General features: G+C 39.5%; 1 protein-coding gene across 2 annotated transcripts in view; it reads right to left on the reverse strand.

Moving 5' to 3' along the window:
* BLTP3B (bridge-like lipid transfer protein family member 3B) overlaps positions 1 to 19157 on the reverse strand; it is a 67519-nt gene that overhangs the window by 47262 nt on the left and 1100 nt on the right. Inside the window, exons 2-6 of one of the 2 annotated variants that reach the window (XM_070755910.1) lie at positions 15560 to 15722; positions 14672 to 14710; positions 8353 to 8444; positions 6309 to 6498; positions 1792 to 1932 (exon numbers count right to left, since the gene is read on the reverse strand). In XM_070755910.1, coding sequence (XP_070612011.1) covers positions 1792 to 1932; positions 6309 to 6498; positions 8353 to 8444; positions 14672 to 14710; positions 15560 to 15722 — 625 coding nt within the window. Of the gene's footprint in view, positions 1 to 956; positions 1010 to 1791; positions 1933 to 6308; positions 6499 to 8352; positions 8445 to 14671; positions 14711 to 15559; positions 15723 to 19157 lie in introns of those variants that run through there. The other variant, XM_070755911.1, reaches the window with a different exon arrangement.

Here is a 19157-nt window from a genome sequence, read left to right on the forward strand (position 1 = left end):
AAATAAGGTTCAAGAGAGAAATATTTTTAAATAGGAAAGTGAAGACAAGAGGGCACAATCTGAGGTTAGTTGGGGGAAAGATTAGAAGCAATGTGAGGAAAATATTTTATTGAAAGAATAGTAGATGCTTGGAACAAACTTCCAGCAGACGTTGTTGGTAAATCCACAGTAACTGAATTTAAACATGCCTGGGATAAACATATATCCATCCTAAGATAAAATACAGGAAATAGTATAAGGGCAGACTAGATGGATCATGAGGTCTTTTTCTGCCGTCAATCTTCTATGTTTCTATGTTTGTGGAGAATTTTTTTTAAAAAATCAGAAATTTTTTTTTTGTCTGCCTATTGAGTCCTTCCCAAGGACCTGGGATAGGCAGATGTGGATGCTTGATGGTGTTAAAGGTATCATCATAGGATGCAAACTGTTCTGAATAAAGCTGTCTTCTGCTATTTACTGATGGTCAATCTGATAGTGTTTAAGTGGTGCTCAAGTTGTCTGGGAATTGCACCCAAGGCACATATGATTATTAGTACTGCCTTTTGTTTTTTTGCCACATTTGTTTTATTTCTGTCTGCAGGTCTTTGTATTTTGTTATCTTCTCTACTTCTTTCTCTTCTCTCTGTATGCCAGGTACTGCCACATTCACAATCCAGACTTTTTTTTACCCTTGATTATCTCTCCTTTATAATAAAGCCAGCTTTTGAACAAGTTAACTGAGCGAATTTCTTCCATTTCATGAAAAGGTATGCTTACAAAAGGAAAATTAAGGCTGCCTTATGGGACAGCATCCCCCAAAGAGCCAGATGGATCTGACTTGTTGCTGTAAAGGACATTTTTACTTAAATTTTAGGTTTTTGTAAGGCTCTGAAAACTTGGCTATTTCCCAAGGTGTGCAGTCAGGTTAAGCGAATGCTGTTATAGACAGGATGTTAGAATCGGAATATATTGTTTACCTTTTGCATCATGGATCATGCCATTCTATGAGATGGGTGTCCATATGAATTACCTAAGTAAATAAATATCAATGGTCATGGTGCTTCAAAAAGACACTTGATTGAGGGTAGATCAGATATCCCACATAGTATCTGAATAGAGGGATGGGGACTACCAAACAGAACCTTGGAAATGAAAAAAGAAGCAAGATTCTCACTGCTTTTCTCCCCAATATTCATTATGAGAAAAGGATATTTTTTTCAGTCTACTTCTAGACTAAAATGTAAGTAAAAATGTCCTTTACAGCAACAAGCAAAGGGTTTCACCAAGTTTTTCAAAATATCCTTGTGAACAAGGTGGATAAATGTGGAGAAGACAATCCAGAGAATTTACAGCTTTTCATACATGAAAAAGGGTCAAAGGGAACCACCAGTTAAGCATGGGGAAGCAGCAGAGTTAAGTAGTTAAAAAGGCCAATATAATTGTGTGCTATATAAACATAGCATAGCATACAGATCCAGGAAGTAACAGTTGCACTGTACTCTGCACTAGAATGACTGTCATTGGAGTACTTTATTCAGTTTTATATATGTACCTTAAAAGAGGAAAAATAGTGAAGTTTTCAGAGAAGAGTTACTATGATAATAGGAAACTGGAAATCTGCTGCAGAATGTCCAGATTTCTACATTGACCAAAATATGACTTGTTGGGTCCCTTCTAACTAATGTATTGTATTAGTACATAACATTTTATCCAATGCTATTAAAATTCTCATAAATCAAATTAACATTATTTATGTTAATTGTTAACATTATTTTTATTTGAATAAAATAATAAACTCAGTTTGAGAATTACCCTTCTTTTAAGTATGATTCTAATTTTGGACTGGTTAGTAATCAGACGAACTGGAGCACTCATGATTTCATGCTGAGAGCTTTGGATTGCATCTGCTTCTATTCTGATCATCTGCCAGTTGATTTCTTTAAATGTCAATACCTATAATAAAACATACATAAATTAATTAAACATTAAATAGTTTATCTAAGTGTGTGTGTTTGTGTATGTATAAAGCAGACATAGTTGCTTCTGTTTTTCATTCCATAAGAGTGACAACTTGAATTCAGTTTAAATTCGTTAATTTTCATTCATTAAGATTAAAAACTCAAATTTAATAGAGAATAGAGGACATTTTAAAAACTCAAATTTGGAAGAAGATAGAGGACATTCCTCTACCTTGGTGCTCCTTGATCTCTCAGCGGCTTTCAATACCATTGACCATGGTATCCTTCTGCATCGACTGGAGGGATTGGGAGTGAGAAGCACTGTATTACGGTGGTTCTCCTCTTACCTCTCCAGTCGATCTCAGTAGGGGGTGCCTCAGGGGTCAGTCCTCTCCCCCCCTACTATTTAACATTGGGTGAGATCATCCAACAGCATGGGGTGAGGTTCCAGCAGTACACTGATGACACTCAGCTATACATTTGCACCCCATGTCAATTCAGTGAAACAGTAGAAGTGATATACTGGTGCTTGGAGGCTGTGAGGGTCTGGGTGGGAGTTAACAGACTCCAGTTCAATCCCGACAAGACTGAGTGGCTTTGGGCAGTGTTCCCTCCAGCCTGCGCTATGCGCTATAGCGCAGAAGATTTGAGAGCTCGGCGCACAAATTTTAAATTCTGGCACCGAGGTCTCAAACCTCTTCTCCTCTTAGCCTTTCCCTGTCGGTGGCGGGAAAAATTTGGAAGGTGCAAAGAAGAAAGCTCAACTTCTGGTCTCGCAACTTTTTGCTGAGGGCGCAAAGAGCAAAAAGTTCCGAGACCAGAAGCTGAGTTTCCTTCCTTGCGCCTTCCAAATTTTCCCGGCACCTTGTTCCTCTGTAGAAAGCCACTGACAGTGGGTGGAGGGGGGGGGAGAAACAGGAGGAAGGGGAGGGAGCATTCGCTCCTGCTCCAAGATGGCCGAGGAGATGCCATTCCCGGAGCAGCAGCTGCCGCGACAACAACAACAGCGCCGTGGTGGCTGCTGACGCCAAGAGCCCCGTGCCCGCTCTCAAGCGTTAACACCGGGCTTTGGCTGAGGAGAGCTATTTGAAACTGTGTGTGATACCTTTGAACATAAATTAATCATTCCCATATACATATGAGAAAGCAAGATAAAGTAATCATCTACACCATTTTTTCTATTTAAATCATACCTAAGTAAACTATGTTTGTAATTTTTGAAATTAGTGAGCATGAATTATAATATTCTTATAATATTCTTATAACTGGAAGCATTTTATCACTCAACATCAAATTTGGTTCAACAATGAGACTTGTCCAACCAGTTTTTAAAACCATCTTAGTGGTAATGAGTTTCACAAGTTAATTATATATCAAGTGAAGAAATATTTTCTTTAATCTTTAGAGATCTCCTTCCAAACAATTTCATTAGCTAATCTTGATACACACATACATATCTCCTTCTTTTTCATTATCAGCAAAAAAATGTTATACATACATACATACATACATACGTATATACATACATACATACATACATACATATTTATTTATTTTGTCAAGCATGTTTTAAATAGATATAGGCATAAACATGGTTATTAATACATGAAATGGATACAAGTAAAGGGGGACATTAGGACAGGGAAGGTAGGCACGTTGGTAATCTTATTGGCAGTTTTTCTTTTAATCTTTTTCACACAAATTCCTAATACCTTTTTGACTGTTTCAGAATTGTAGAGTCACCATTTTCACTAAATGTAATCTAAATTTAATTCTTGCTTAGTTTTAGACAATTCCATCAATACATAAAACTTGCACCAAAATGTATCATTTTATGCGTATTAAGGTTTAAAGAAATTATTATTATTATTATTATTATTATTATTATTATTATTATTATTATTATTTATTGGATTTGTATGCCGCCCCTGTCCGCAGACTCAAAGCTCTTCATAGTCACTTTTAATTTCATTAAGATAATATAATCTGCAAGCATGCAAACTCACTGTTTATCCATATGTCAAAATATGGTAAATGGCAACTTAATTTAATTTAAATAGATTCAAGTCTCCAGTGTTAGGTAGATTACACTGTATGATGCTGAAAGGACTAACTGACAGCCCTTCAAATAAATAAGATCATGACACAGTCACACCAGGAATGCTTTTCATTATACTATAGAATAATAAAAATGTTAAAGCCTGTGCATATTTCTCGCTTTGCTATCTTTAGCAAACAAAATAAGAACTGCCACGAGTCATTGGTTGAGTTGGATAGGCTATAGAAATTGGATGGATGGATGGATGGATGTTTCTTTCTCAGCTTTCCTTTTTCCTGGACTGTGTAATTTTTTTTAAAGTCCTCCCCCCTCCCAAACAGCTGGCTTATTTCTTCCCTATCCTCAAGGTCAGCCCTATATTCCTTCACACTAGCAGAAGAAATCATAGAATTATTCTCATTAATCTTTGAGAATTCCTGTAGAACTGAATCCCGGAAAACTGAAAGAAAAAACCCAAACAGATGTCATCACTAAATGTGAAGGAAAAGGATGTAGGAAACTACGGATCTCTCAGTTTGATATTTATAGTAGGAGACATCCTTGAATAACTTGTTGAGCAGACTATTTGTAAGCAGGTAAGCTGCATTTAGGAGGAATTTAGGAGGAACCAGCATGTGTTTGTCACAAACAAATCATGCCGGATTAACCATATCTCCTTTGACAGAATTACTGTATTAGCTTAGTAGATCACAGGAATAACAGAGATTTAGTATACCCAGACCTTAGCAAAGCCTTAAATGTAATCATTCAACATTTTCTCCTTAATAAGTGATAAAATATGGGCTAAAAGGTACCACTGATACATGAACTCACAATGAGCTGAATAATTGTACCCAAAGATGTTCATAATTGGCTTCATTTGAGCTTGAAAGGAAATATTGAATGAACTATGCAAAACAAAGTCTCTAGGTCAGTGATGGCAAATCTTTTTCCCCTCGGGTGCTGAAAGTGTGTGCGCGTGTGGTATCGCACATACATGAGTGCTGAAACCCATAATTCAATGCCTGGGGATGGCGAAAATGGCCTCCCCCGCCCAGAGGCCCTCTAGAAGCCTAAAACATTTCCCAACACTGGTCGGCCTGGTAGGCCTGTTTTTCACCCTCCCCAGGCTCCAGAGGCAAAAATGCCCTCCCACATCCTCCAGAGACTCTTTGGAAGCCAAAAATGCCCCACCAGAAAATCAGTGGCTGGCACATACATACACATTGGAGCTCAGCTAGGGTAACAGCTTGAATGTTAACAGATATGGCTCAATGTGCCAACTGTGGCACCCATGTTATAGGTTCGCCATCACTGGTCATTGGAGAGCTCAAAGAATACCAACAACTCCACAGCTCATGGGAAGTAATAATTCATTCTATTCTGTTCTAGTCAAAGTTTATTGGGAATACTGTGTCCAGGCCTTGTGTCCAAAGTTTCTTGTGGAGGACTGCATTTTTCTTAGATGAATGGCTTTACCACCACAATGACTTTCCAGGAGTATCTCTAATCTGCTCCAAATCTAAACGACTCCAAATGTTTGGGCTCCTGGATTTAATGCAACAGATTCATTCTTCATGTTTACCATTTTCTCCAGAATACCAATTTAGATATCTAAATATCCAATTTTGAATTCCCTAAATGCCAGCCATGGAGGATACTATATGTAGACATTTAGATGCTCTATAGTCCTGATTTCTATGACAGTGAGATTTCCTTCACAACTTATTTTGTTTCATACATACTTGCCAAGGCCCATTAAAGGCTTTCACAAGCATAATATTTTTTAAACCAAGAAATGATACTCCTCTCTTGAATCAGGAATTTGAACGGCATGATAATTATACTGTAACCACATGAGAAGTTTTTTTTCCACAAATTGCAAATGTTGTGAAATAACTGAATTAGTAGCAAGTGTATGATTCAAAGCTATGCTCATGTATAAATGGTAGCAAGTGACTTAAAATGATTAGCCACTAACCATTTAATAATGGTTAATTAAAATAAAAATAATTTTAATATCAAAATAACCATATAAAATGCTGATCAGTCTTGGTTAAACTCACAAGCTAAGAAGGGCTTTAAGGGAGGTTACCAGGAATACTGTACCTGGGTTATAGGTTAACTGGCAAATCTTTTAAAATCCCAGAAATCAACTATGATAGCATATAGCTACTAAACAAAACTATAAAAACATTATTTAAATGCTAGTATTTATATAATACCAAAGAAAGAAAGTGGATTCTGCTGCAATTATTATTTTATGTGTGAAATAGATAAGTGAAAAATAAAGTCTCATTGTACAAAAGAGAAAAAAGAAAAACAAGATTTACCTCTCCACGCTGTGATTCTTGTAATCGAGTAAATCTTAGATCAGCATGTTCCCACTTTGCATTTACACTATATATTCTCAACTGAGAAAGTTCAAATGAAGCATTAAAAGCTTTTGCTCCAATTCGGATTATAATTGAGTTGACAGAAACAGATATGCCTTCTACAACTTTCTCAGCAAAACCATATTCACTGCCAAAATAAAATGCAGGGATTTAAATTAGACTTTAGTGTATATGAATGAAACATTTAGCAATGATCAAAATAAAGACACTATATGTACTGGTGAGATAAGAGTTCATATCTTCACAAAATCCAGAACAAATTCAACATTGCTAACGAATCCAGTTCAAAGATGTCCAATAACTAAAATAGTGAATTGCATTTTGTTGTGTTTAATGGAAATATTATGCTACAGAACGTACAAGGGTTTTCATTGCTTGCTATATAAAGGCAGTTTATATTTTTGATTTCCTGGATCAATAAGATTATATACCTTAGAGCAACATAAGAAGCTCAAATAACAGAAGACATAACCACTGCCAAAGTTGGTGGCAGACATTTTATATTGATCAAAGTAATCAAGAAGCCATGTATGAATTGGAAAAGAGCTTAAAGTTCATTCAGTTTAACTCCTTGCTCAGTTTAGCAGTCCTATAGAACATTGTTTCCCAATTTTCCCAACCTTTAGATGTGTGGATTTCAAACACAGGTAGTCCTCCACTTACAACCACAATTGAGCCCAACATTTCTGTTGCTAAGTGAAACATTTGTATAGTGAACTTTGCCCAATTTTGCTTTTGCTTGCCACAGCTGTTAAATTAATCAATGCAGTTGCTAAGTTGATAACAGAATTGTTAAGTGAATGTGACTTCCCCATTGATTTTGCTTGTCAGAAGGCTGCAAAAGGAGACCCCAGGACTCTGCAACTGTTATAAATGTAAGTTAGTTGCAAAGTGCTAGAATTTTGATCATGTGACCATGGGGATGCTGCAATGATTGTGTCATTTTCTTCAGTGCTGTTGTAACTTTGAACTGTCACTTAATGAATTGTTGTAAATTGAGGATTACCTGTACCAGAATTCTAAATAAACCACAGCCATTGCTTAGAATGATCTAAATTATCTCTGATAGTTTACCATCAAGTTCCCATTTGAAAACCTCCAACAATAATATATATATTAGCAGCACTTTTCCTCCTTAGATCTGCAGAGCACTACTACTCCTGATTTGAGCAGATTATTCCACCCATTAAGATCTTAATATAAGGAAATTCTTCATAATATTCGAACGTAGTCTTTCAATTCCAGTCTTAGTTTGGTTTTATTCCTCTCTACAGTGGTACCTTGGTACTCATCATTAACTGATTTCAGGAAGTGTGATAAGTAATAAAAACTATGAGTACCAAACAAACCACGTGAGTTAACATGCAACCCTTTTTTTCCTCTGGAAAGGGTAGCAACTATCAAGGCAGTCAGCAGCAACAAGTTCTAGATTGTGCATCAAGTACCAAACAAATGACAAGTACTGGGACAAAATTTTTGCATCAAAATGAGTTGACTACCAAATTCTATGAGTTTTAAAGCAGTTAAATACCGAGGTATGACTCTATTTCAGAGAATAAATCTACCTTCTCTTGCATGGAATAGTCTTATAGTTATTTTTAGGCAGCTATCATATCCCCCATCTCCCCAGGCTTCTCTTTCACAAACTAACCATACTCAGTCCTTTCAGTCATTCCATACAAATTGGTTTATGGTCTGATAGCTAGTAAAAATATTTACTATTCTCAAAGGGCAATAATATTTTCACCCTAGAGATTTCTTCATGTGTAGCAATCACATCTAGAACCCTTAAAATTGCATGTGTATCTGGTTTTTGATCTTTTCTTAGTTAATTTTGATGCAGACTTTTTCAAAGGTATAATCATTTTTTTCTATTTTAATGACCAAATGCTATTGTAATGTTTAAATTATAACCAGTTTGTTTCTCATACATATGATATACATTCCACCTTAATCACTTAAATAGTTAATAATAATTTACCTTTGTCCTGATGCAGTTGCTATAGGTGATGGTCCATTAGGTGCACGGGGTTCGTCACATGTACTCATTTCCATTATTACTTTATCTAATGACTGAGAAACACAGGAAAAAATAATAATTCAATTGTTTTTATTTTTTCATCAATTTACTTTATGCATAATGGCTGGGTAAAGTTTATATCATAAAACTCTAAATATTGCAGGTTGTCAAAAAAAATGTAATACTGTACTTTATAGATTTTAAAGAAAGAAACCTAATTACAGTAATTGTTCAACTTGATTATCATGAACATGCAAATATTATGCCCATCTCTAGTAGTAATTTTCTAGGTTTTTAATAATTGTATGCAAACTAACTTCAATTAAATTAAATCTGTTAAAGTGATGCTGAATAATCACAGTTGAAATATGTTTCAAACTGCATTCCATGCATGTCATCTACCGTGTTTCCCCGATAGTAAGGCAGTGTCTTACTATCTTTTTACCCCCAAAAGCCCCACTGTGTCTTACTTTGGGGGTATGTCTTACATTGTCCCGGGCACCCGGGGCCGGCTCGTCTTCGGGCTTCGGCCCGGGCGAGGCCTCTTCTTCTCCGGGCGGGCGGCGTTGCGCGGCGTCGGGCCTGGCCTCCATCCCTCCTGCGCCGCGGCGGGGCCGGTCCGCGATGCGCGTCCTGGGGGCGCCCGGCTGGCCGGCTCCGGAGGCTGCGGCTCCTCCCGCTGCTGCCCAACACCGAGGATGCCCCGCGCCCAGCCCGGCTACGGCAGCAGGCAGGCAGGCAGCCCCAGGCGCGGCGGGGAGAGCAAAGGCGGCTTCGGCCCGGGCGAGGCCTCTTCTCCTCCGGGCGGGCGGCGTTGCGCGGCAGGCGCGGCTGCCTGGAGGAGAAGAGGCCTCGCCCGGGCCGAAGCCGCCTTTGCTCTCCCTGCCGCGCCTGGGGCTGCCTGCCTGCCTGCTGCCGTAGCCGGGCTGGGCGCGGGGCATCCTCGGCATTGGGCAGCAGGCAGGCAGGCAGCCCCAGGCGCGGCGGGGAGAGCAAAGGCGGCTTCGGCTCGGGCGAGGCCTCTTCTCCTCCGGGCGGGCGGCGTTGCGCGGCAGGCGCGGCTGCCTGGAGGAGAAGAGGCCTCGCCCGGGCCGAAGCCGCCTTTGCTCTCCCCGCCGCGGCTGGGGCTGCCTGCCTGCCTGCTGCCGTAGCCGGGCTGGGCGCGGGGCATCCTCGGCATTGGGCAGCAGGCAGGCAGGCAGCCCCAGGCGCGGCGGGGAGAGCAAAGGCGGCTTCGGCCCGGGCGAGGCCTCTTCTCCTCCGGGCGGGCGGCGTTAGGCGGCGTTGCGCGACAGGCGCGGCTGCCTGGAGGAGAAGAGGCTTCGCCCGGGCCGAAGCCGCCTTTGGTCTCCCCGCCGCGCCTGGGGCTGCCTGCCTGCCTGCTGCCCAATGCCGAGGATGCCCCGCGCCCAGCCCGGCTACGGCAGCAGGCAGGCAGGCAGCCCCAGGCGCGGCGGGGAGACCAAAGGCGGCTTCGGCGCGGCGGGGAGAGCAGGCAGCCCCAGGCGCGGCAGGGAGAGCAAAGGCGGCTTCGGCGCGGCGGGGAGAGCAGGCAGCCCCAGGCGCGGCGGGGAGACCAAAGGCGGCTTCGGCGCGGCGGGGAGAGCAGGCAGCCCCAGGCGCGGCGGGGAGACCAAAGGCGGCTTCGGCGCGGCGGGGAGAGCAGGCAGCCCCAGGTGCGGCAGGGAGAGCAAAGGCGGCGGCGGGAGTAGCGGACGCCTCCCTCGCTTTTAGTACCGTGTTTCCCCGAAAGTAAGACATATGTCTTACTTTCGGGGTATGACTTATATTAGCCGACCCCCCTGAAACCCCCCATATGTCTTACAATCGGGGGGGTCTTACTATCGGGGAAACACGGTATGCATCCAATGCTATACAGAATGGAAACACACAATGGTTCTCTGGATCCTGTTATATTACCACTTGTAATAATTTATTTCTGATAACAATATCAGGTACAAAGTTTGGCTTCTAAAAATACATAAAAGATATGTGGGGTGCCTCAGGGGTCAGTCCTCTCCCCCCTGCTATTCAATATCTACATGAAACCGCTGGGTGAGATCATCCAAGGGCATGGGGTGAGGTATCATCAATACGCCGATGATACCCAGTTATACATCTCCACCCCATGTCCAGCCAACGAAGCAGTGGAAGTGATGGGCCGGTGCCTGGAGGATGTTAGGGCCTGGATGAGTGTCAACAAGCTCAAACTCAACCCAGACAAGACGGAGTGGCTGTGGATCTTACCTCCCAAGGACAACTCCATTTGTCCGTCCATTACCCTGGGGGGAGAATCACTGGCCCCCTCAGAGAAGGTTCGCAACTTGGGCGTCCTCCTCGATCCACAGCTCACATTAGAGAAACATCTTTCAGCTGTGGCGAGGGGGACGTTTGCCCAGGTTCGCCTGGTGCACCAGTTGCGACCCTACTTGGACCGGGAGTCACTGCTCACGGTCACTCATGCCCTCATCACCTCGAGGCTTGACTACTGTAACGCTCTCTACATGGGGCTACCTTTGAAAAATGTTCGGAAACTTCAGATCGTGCAGAATGCAGCTGCGAGAGCAATCATGGGCTTTCCCAAATATGCCCATGTCACACCAACACTCCGCAATCTGCATTGGTTGCCGATCAGTTTCCGGTCACAATTCAAAGTGTTGGTTATGACCTATAAAGCCCTTCATGGCTCCGGACCAGATTACCTCAGGGACCGCCTTCTGCTGCACGAATCCCAGCGACCAGTTAGGTCCCACAGAGTGGATCTTCTCCGGGTCCCGTCAACTAAGCAATGTCGCCTGGCGGGACCCAGGGGAAGAGCCTTCTCTGTGGCGGCCCCGGCCCTCTGGAACCAACTCCCCCCAGAGATTAGAACTGCCCCCACCCTCCTTGCCTTTCGTAAACAACTTAAAACCCACCTCTGCCGCCAGGCATGGGGGAATTGAGATCCTCTTTCCCCCTAGGCCTTTACAATTCTATGCATGGTATGTATGTATGTATGTTTGGTTTTTATATTAATTGATTTTTAATCATCAATACCAAATTACTATTGTACACTGTTTTATTGTCGCTGTTAGCCGCCCCGAGTCTCTGGAGAGGGGCGGCATACAAATCCAATAAATAAATACATTAAAATGGTAATGTCTATGAACCAAAATAGTGTTGTATTGTTTGTCTTAAATGAAGCCTAATTCAACATATAATCATTGAGAGTCTGTTATAACATACACTTTAAGACTACTAATACAAACTCTTCATCACTTTGGTAGCTATACTGTGGTAAGACTACATTAAGTTACTCTAATTTTTAAGAAAGAATATTGCAATAAGCAATATCTAGCAATTTATCAGACTACAGTTTAAAAGGAAACCCTCCCAAAAAATTTAGGCTCAACTTCCTGTCTTAAAATTGAAGAACTCAAATATTATCAAATACCAGAGGTGAATGAGAAGCAAGCTAAAAGGAGAAATTTCCAAATGCAAAGATATACAGTGATACCTCGTCTTATCAACCCCTCGTCATACGAACTTTTTGAGATACAAACCTGGGGTTTAAGATTTTTTTGCCTCTTCTTCCAAACTATTTTCACCTTACGAACCCGCTGCCGTTCCTGGGATGCCCCACCTCCAGACTTCCGTTGCCAGGTGAAGGCTCCCGTCGTTGGGAAACCCCACCTCCGGACCTTCCATTGCCAGCGAAGCACCCGTTTTTGCGCTGCTGGGATTCCTCTGAGGCTCCCCTCCATGGGAAACACCACCTCCGGACTTCTGCATTTTTGCCATGCTGCAGGGGAATCCCAGCAGCGCAAAAACAGGGGCTTCGGCTGGCAAAAGGGGTGAATTTTGGGCTTGCACACATTAATCGCTTTTCCATTGATTCCTATGGGAAACATTGTTTCGTCTTACAAACTTTTCACCTTACGAACCTCGTCCTGGAACCAATTAGGTTCATAAGACAAGGTATCACTGTACTTTTATAATTTTTGAGCAAATAATGGTTATAACCAGTGTCTGGAGTTACAGACATTCTAATACCCTCATAATGATGATCTTGACATTTGGCAACCAGTTCACACTTATGATTGGATGCAGTGCCCTATAATCATGTAATTGCCATTTGTGGCCTTCCCTACTAGTTTGCCACAAGCAAAGTCAAATTAAATCAATAATATTTATTCAGTTAATGATCAGCAAAATTTAAAATGAAAACAGAGCGAAACAAATAACATCTACCAAAATAAATCACATAGAAGAACATTTACTCTTCTACATCAATATGTTTCTTATCTAGATGATAAATCTAAAACATTAATAAGTATAAAATTACATATATATATTATATGTAGGCATGCTTTTGGCTTGATATATGTTAACTTATAAATTGTTAGAGGAGATACACACACACACACACACACACACACACACACACACTCTAACAATTTATAAGTGAACATGTATCAAACCAAAAGTAGTATTTAAAACAACCATTTATTAATGCCTTTAACCAATTATATTTTACTTTCATCTCAGCAACAGAAAATTTAGCTACTGCATGCATTAATAAGTGATTTTAAATCCTAAAGGAGAAACTTCATGTAAAATTTATCTGGCCTCCCACATGCAAAGTCAGTGGAGAAACCAGTAGGGAAGGCTACAAATTGCTGTGTAAGTCTTCTCAGCCTGCACACCCTCCCCAAACCTCTCTGTTCTCATGCCAAACCTGACACTTGCATATTCTTTGTGCACACTATATTACCCTCCCTCACACCATCACAAACACCCTTAAATCCCTATGTGCCTTTCCTGAACCTTGCTGTGCTAATCTTACACCCAAATGCAACTTGTTGCATTTCCCCTCCCACTCAACAGCAGCCACTTCCCTGCTTGTCAGCCTGCTTGTAAAATACCTGGGATTTGCAATTTTTTGCCAACTTCCCCACTGAATTGGTTGTGGAATTCCAGCAGGAAGTTTCTCCATCTAATACTGTGGCAGTTAATAGTGGCAACTTCAAGTGCATTATTATCACTAAGCAATGTAGTTGCATTTTACAACCATATTACTTAATGACAGAAATTCCAGTCCCAATTGTGATTGTATGTTGAAGACTATCAATACTGCTGCTATTCAGCTATTTTGACCACAATTACTTTCTTAGTGTAATTATACAGGCAGTCCTCAATTTACAACAGTTGTCAGGCCAAAGCCTTCATGTGGATTTAGAGATTTCAGCCTGACACAGCACAAGGGGTATGGGAGGGGTAGTGAGTAGTCAGTGGGAAAATTATTAGACACAACCAAAGATTCCTTTCTCCGAGCCAAGATCACCGTTTGTTCTGCCTTAACTGAAGAGAAGAGGAAGTTGATAAACCCCTGAACAAGGACTGGCTCTTGTGATGAACTTGTGGGTGTGGGGGATGTAAGATGAACCTTAACCTAGGTGGGATTCAGGGAAGTATTCAGAATCGGAATGGCTATTGCGTAACCAACATGATTCTGTTAATAAATCGAGCTCTGATTGAGAGAATTGGACTGGGACTTGATTTATTTCTCAGGTGCTATTTGGAACGCTGACAACAGTAATTGAATAACTATCACTTGCTACAGGGACAATATAACAAGGCTTATGGAAGGTGTGCAAAGGTATGAGGGAGATGTGGAAAGGCACGGGAATATGCAAGCATGCAGAAGATGTGAGCAAGATGCAAGGAAGACTGGACAGCGCACATGGGTGCATGATGGTGAGTAAAGTTGCGAGAGAAACAAGGTAACGTTCTCTCTCTCTCTCTCTTTATGTGTGTGTGTTTGTGTGTATGTATGTGTATGCAAGCAAGGTATAGCAAGATCTGAGGAAGTACACATGGGTACGAAAGGGTACACGTATGAGGATGAAAGAGAGGCATGGCAAGGTTCAGGGAAAGTGCATAACTGTGCACAAGTGGCCAGTGTAGCATGAAATGAGAGAGTGGGGTAAGGGTGGGTGAGTTGGGGATACTAACCTCATTGACTTACAACCTTCCCTATTAGCTTCCACATTAACTTTCTGGGGAGGCTGATCGGGAAGGTCACAAATGGTGAGGGTGCTGAGAAAATCAGATCTGTGAGGACCAGTCATAACCACCATTTATTCAGCACCACTATTAATTTTGAAGAGTTGCTGAATGAATGGTCATGAGTGCTATTGTAACCCAAAAATTATTTCAACTTTTTTGTGACTTCCATAAAATGATAAGATTTATATATATCTTTAAAAATCACAAGGAAGTGGCTGTTTTCAAAACTCACCAAACAAATTGGATGTGTTTTCAATTTTGTCCATGGTATCTGTAATGGGAAACAAATACAAGAGAAAATATATTAAGCAGTGATGTTTCCCTCCAGAAAAGAAAGGAAATGAGGTAAAAGAAACATATAATTTTATCTACATCAATAAAAACAAAATCAAATTATCTGTATTATTTTTCAGGATAAAAGAGGAAGGAAGGAAGGAAGGAAGGAAGGAAGGAAGGAAGGAAGGAAGGAAGGAAGGAAGGAAGGAAGGAATCTGATCTCTGGGAGCAACATATTATATACAGACAAAATAGGGGGGGGGATCCTCTTCAGATTATTTCTGGGATTTCATACCTGCTGATATTAATATTATTCCTGTGAGGGTAAATGGATTCAAAAATCCATCAGGAGATATAGCTCTTTCTTTAAATAAACTGTAACACCAGTTCTGAATGGGCTGCGATCCAATAGTTGGCATTGGGTGGACATTGACCGGGAGGTTGGGGAGCCCTGCACTAGGCCAAAATGGCTTTCATTTTATTCTATGCAATAATATATCTATTATTACACAGTTCATTTTCCGGTCCCTGAATTGCTTCCTTCTATAAATGTTTGGTGTCTATGGTGAATATATTGAGTGACAGAGAAAGGAAACAGCAGATAAAAAGCTACCAGAGAAAAACAGAAAAATGTGATAAAAGCAGAAAGAATATAGTTTGATTCTTTTGACAGAATCCTAGACTTTACCTCAAAATTGAAGGCTTCAAAAACAGTTTCCTTTATTACAGCCTATCAAGCTTAAAAAAGATTTAAAACCTTTTCAAATACTGGATTCAAAGTATTTTTACAGCAACATGAATAAAAATTGTCTAGATTCCTTTACTGGAATAGTAATTTACTCACCCTAATAGAAGCTTTATTACAAAATACTTTGTTGATTGCAAGCCAAGTAGGAAGGTCTAGCATATTCTGAAGTACTTCTTCATCAAGCTCTATATTGGTTACCTGACCTTCACCTTTCAATGTGCTCAAGTTGATTTTATCAGGTGACAGATTTTTGGTGAACCTAAAAATAAACAGACACTAAAGTTACTTCCCTAAATAATTTACAGAACTGAAAATTCATGTAAACAAACAAACAAATGAATACTATAAATAAGTGCTCTGAAAAAGTATTGAAAATATTACTACTAAACATTTACTTTATCGTTTTAAACAGATATACTGTATATTTCAAAACCATTTCCACTAATTCAATATTATTTTTTGTTGCACATGGAAAATCCTTTGTTTTTTATTATTTTATTACAAACAATGAATGAAGATCAGATCATAAAACAAACATCTGAAAAAGATGGATAGAAAGCTGAAGACATAGAAATAGCACTTAGATTTATATACTACTTCATAGTGCTTTACAGCCCCCTCTAAGCAGTTTACTGAGTCATGGTGGTGCAGAGGTTAGAATGCAGTACTACAGGCTACTTCTGCTGACTGCCAGCTGTCAGCTGTTTGGCAGTTTAAATCTCACTGGCTTAAGGTTGACTCATCCTTCCAAGGTTGGTAAAATGAGGACAGAGACTGCTGGGGGCAATATGCTGACTCTGTAAAACCGCTTAGAGAGGGCTGTAAAGCACTGTGCAGCGGTATATAAATCCAACAGCTACTGTTATTGTTACAGAGTCAGTATATTGCCCCCAATAATCTGGGTCTTCATTTTACTGACCTTAAAGGTATGGAAGGTTGAGTCAACCTTGAGCTAGTGAAAAATAAATTGCTGAACTGCTGGAAGACATCAGTCAGCAGAATTAGCTGCAATACTGAATTCTAGCCATATGTGCCATCACAGCTCATGTTTGAATGGAACTGATGTGATTTTTAAGATGAGCAAATTAAGAAGTTTAATGAACAAAAAAGTGCATGAATGAGTGAAGGAATGGTAAAAACTTAAGTATAAGTATAAACTGGTATGGTGAACAGTGTTGTATGAAACTATATTAAATTAAATTTCCTTTTCTTTTAATTCTGACATTTAATTTATTCTGCTTACTACTTATCACTCATTGTCTACCTTTTGCATAATGCTACTTAGTCAGGAACAGCATATGTTTGCATGCTGTATTGGGCAAAAGAAAATAAACTACAGTAAATCAAGTGGGTTATTTGAACAAAAAACACCTTCTGAATTAAATGTTATCAGATCTTTTGTCAACATCTAAGTAGAAAAAATTCTTAATCATTGAATGAGAGATGCTTTCAAAAAGTGTTTAAAATATTCGTCTTATATTATCAAAAACAAACATCTTCCATAGATCTTTATATCAGTCCTTTCAGTTCTTCGTTTTTCTATTTTGAACAGTTGCACAACAGTAATTTGGGAAATTCAGTAATAGTTTAGTTATATTCAGTCACTTAAGAGCATGCTTCTCTTTTCCTTTAACTGGGGCTGTCATGCAAATCTTTATGTCAATTTATATGTGTGTGATTCTAAGTAGATGACATGGATTACAATAATTTAAATAGAATGGCTTTGTTATATTTGAGCAGATGCATATTTGTACTGCTACACTTTTAAGGAGAGCCTATTGATGAAAAGGATGAAAATAATTCCATATTTTAAAATTAAATGCCACATAAACTATAGAATTCTGCACAAGAGGATCAGAGTGTGAAAAAGGGGAAAATAAGGCTTGCCTGAGAATTTAAATGTCTGGTTAGATATCATTCTTGAATATCAAGAGATTTTGAAGATAGCAATAGTTAGACTGAAAGAGTTGTGTTGTGTGGGGAACTGACATTTTGACCTTGTGAGTCAAGTAAATTTATGACAATTCCCATAACTGCCTTGAAATCTAAAGGTTAGTAGTCACACTATTTTTGGGACTGCCTAATTTCACTACGGAAATCATGACACAAGAGTATCCGCTCCGAGTCTTCGGAGAGGGGCAGCATACAAATCTAATTAATAATAATAATAATAATTATTATTATTATTATTATTATTATTATTATCTGCAAAATCTTTAGCATAAGAACAGATACTACTTTTTATTAAGGGTCATCATATAACCTGCATGCTAGTAAAGCAACATAACACATTACAGTACAATAGTGTTCATTTTATTATTCAAATAATTGTTCACAGGAAAAAAACAGAATGAACAAAAATCATCACATCCAGTTCCTTGGATCATGCATAATTCTCCCCTAATTCATATGATCTAATCTAAGACAATTCAAAATGACAAAGAAAATGAAGTGCACCACATAAAAGAATATTTGAAACAGAAGCCAGATATTTGAAACAGAAGCCAGATATTTCAAACAGTTTTGTCTTAAAATGCAGTAAAAATAAGTTTCTTCATAATTACATATAATTATTTCAAATTCCGTGTTTTCTTTTTATTAAAAATGCTTCTTAAAATATTGTTGTTTTGGATTAGTTTTAAAAGAATCTCATTTTAAAAGTTTGAGTTGAAAACAATTTAATAAGGGCAATGCATTTATTTTTGCTTTGAGTCTTTAGGTATACAATACACCAAGCCAAACTCATAATTCATGAGAAAAAGACATTTGATCATCTTGGAATCACTTCATCTTGCTTCAGTCTAACAAAGGCACGCATACTTAGGAAATAATGACCATTATCGTTTATATAATTTTATTGATATTTCACTTTGCTTTATCAAAAAGCTGATGCATTTGGGAAAATGGGGAAGTACTTTATTATTTTCTCCAGATACTGTACTTAGTTTATATGAACCCATCAAAACACTGACTGGCTATTAATATACACAGTTTCACTCTTGTCAGTAAAATAGATCATTCTTCCTATTCTAACCCTAACTCTAACCCACCCACCCCATTCTTCAGTTTTCTCCCTCTTGATTCCATGAGGTTTATTTTTCAGCGGATATACAGGATTTCTATTCTACACCCACAGCATATTCATAACTGGCAACTACTTCAGTCAGGAAAGTATTGTTAAAAACCAAACCAAGAGTACAAATTGATTGAGCAAAGGTAAAAAATACTTAGTTCTTGTTAATAAATTTCAGTTTTGCAAAAATAGATATAATCATATCCCTCCCTTCCCAGCATTTCAAAAAGCACCATCAAATTACCTCACTCACTACAACGCCTACCTCTGAACCTTATGCTATTATTATAATACTGTAAAGAGATCTTGCTCAGTTAACTCCTACACTGAGATGGGCGGCACATAAATCTAATATAATCGCTTCAAATGCCTAGTGAGTAGAACAGAACAGAATTCTTTATTGGCCAAGTGTGATTGGACACACAAGGAATTTGTCTTGGTGCATATGCTCTCAGTGTACATAAAAGAAAATATAGATTTGTCAACATTAAGCACAACACTTAATAATTGTCATAGGGGTCAAATAAGCAATGAAGAAACAAGATTTATATTTTTTTTTTAAATGCTCAGCAATTCTCCTTTCAGCTACTCCTAAGGGAGCAGGGAGGGAGCGCAGTGCTG

The sequence above is a fragment of the Erythrolamprus reginae genome, chromosome 6 (assembly GCF_031021105.1).
Source record: "Erythrolamprus reginae isolate rEryReg1 chromosome 6, rEryReg1.hap1, whole genome shotgun sequence".
Taxonomy (NCBI): Eukaryota; Metazoa; Chordata; class Lepidosauria; order Squamata; family Dipsadidae; genus Erythrolamprus; species Erythrolamprus reginae.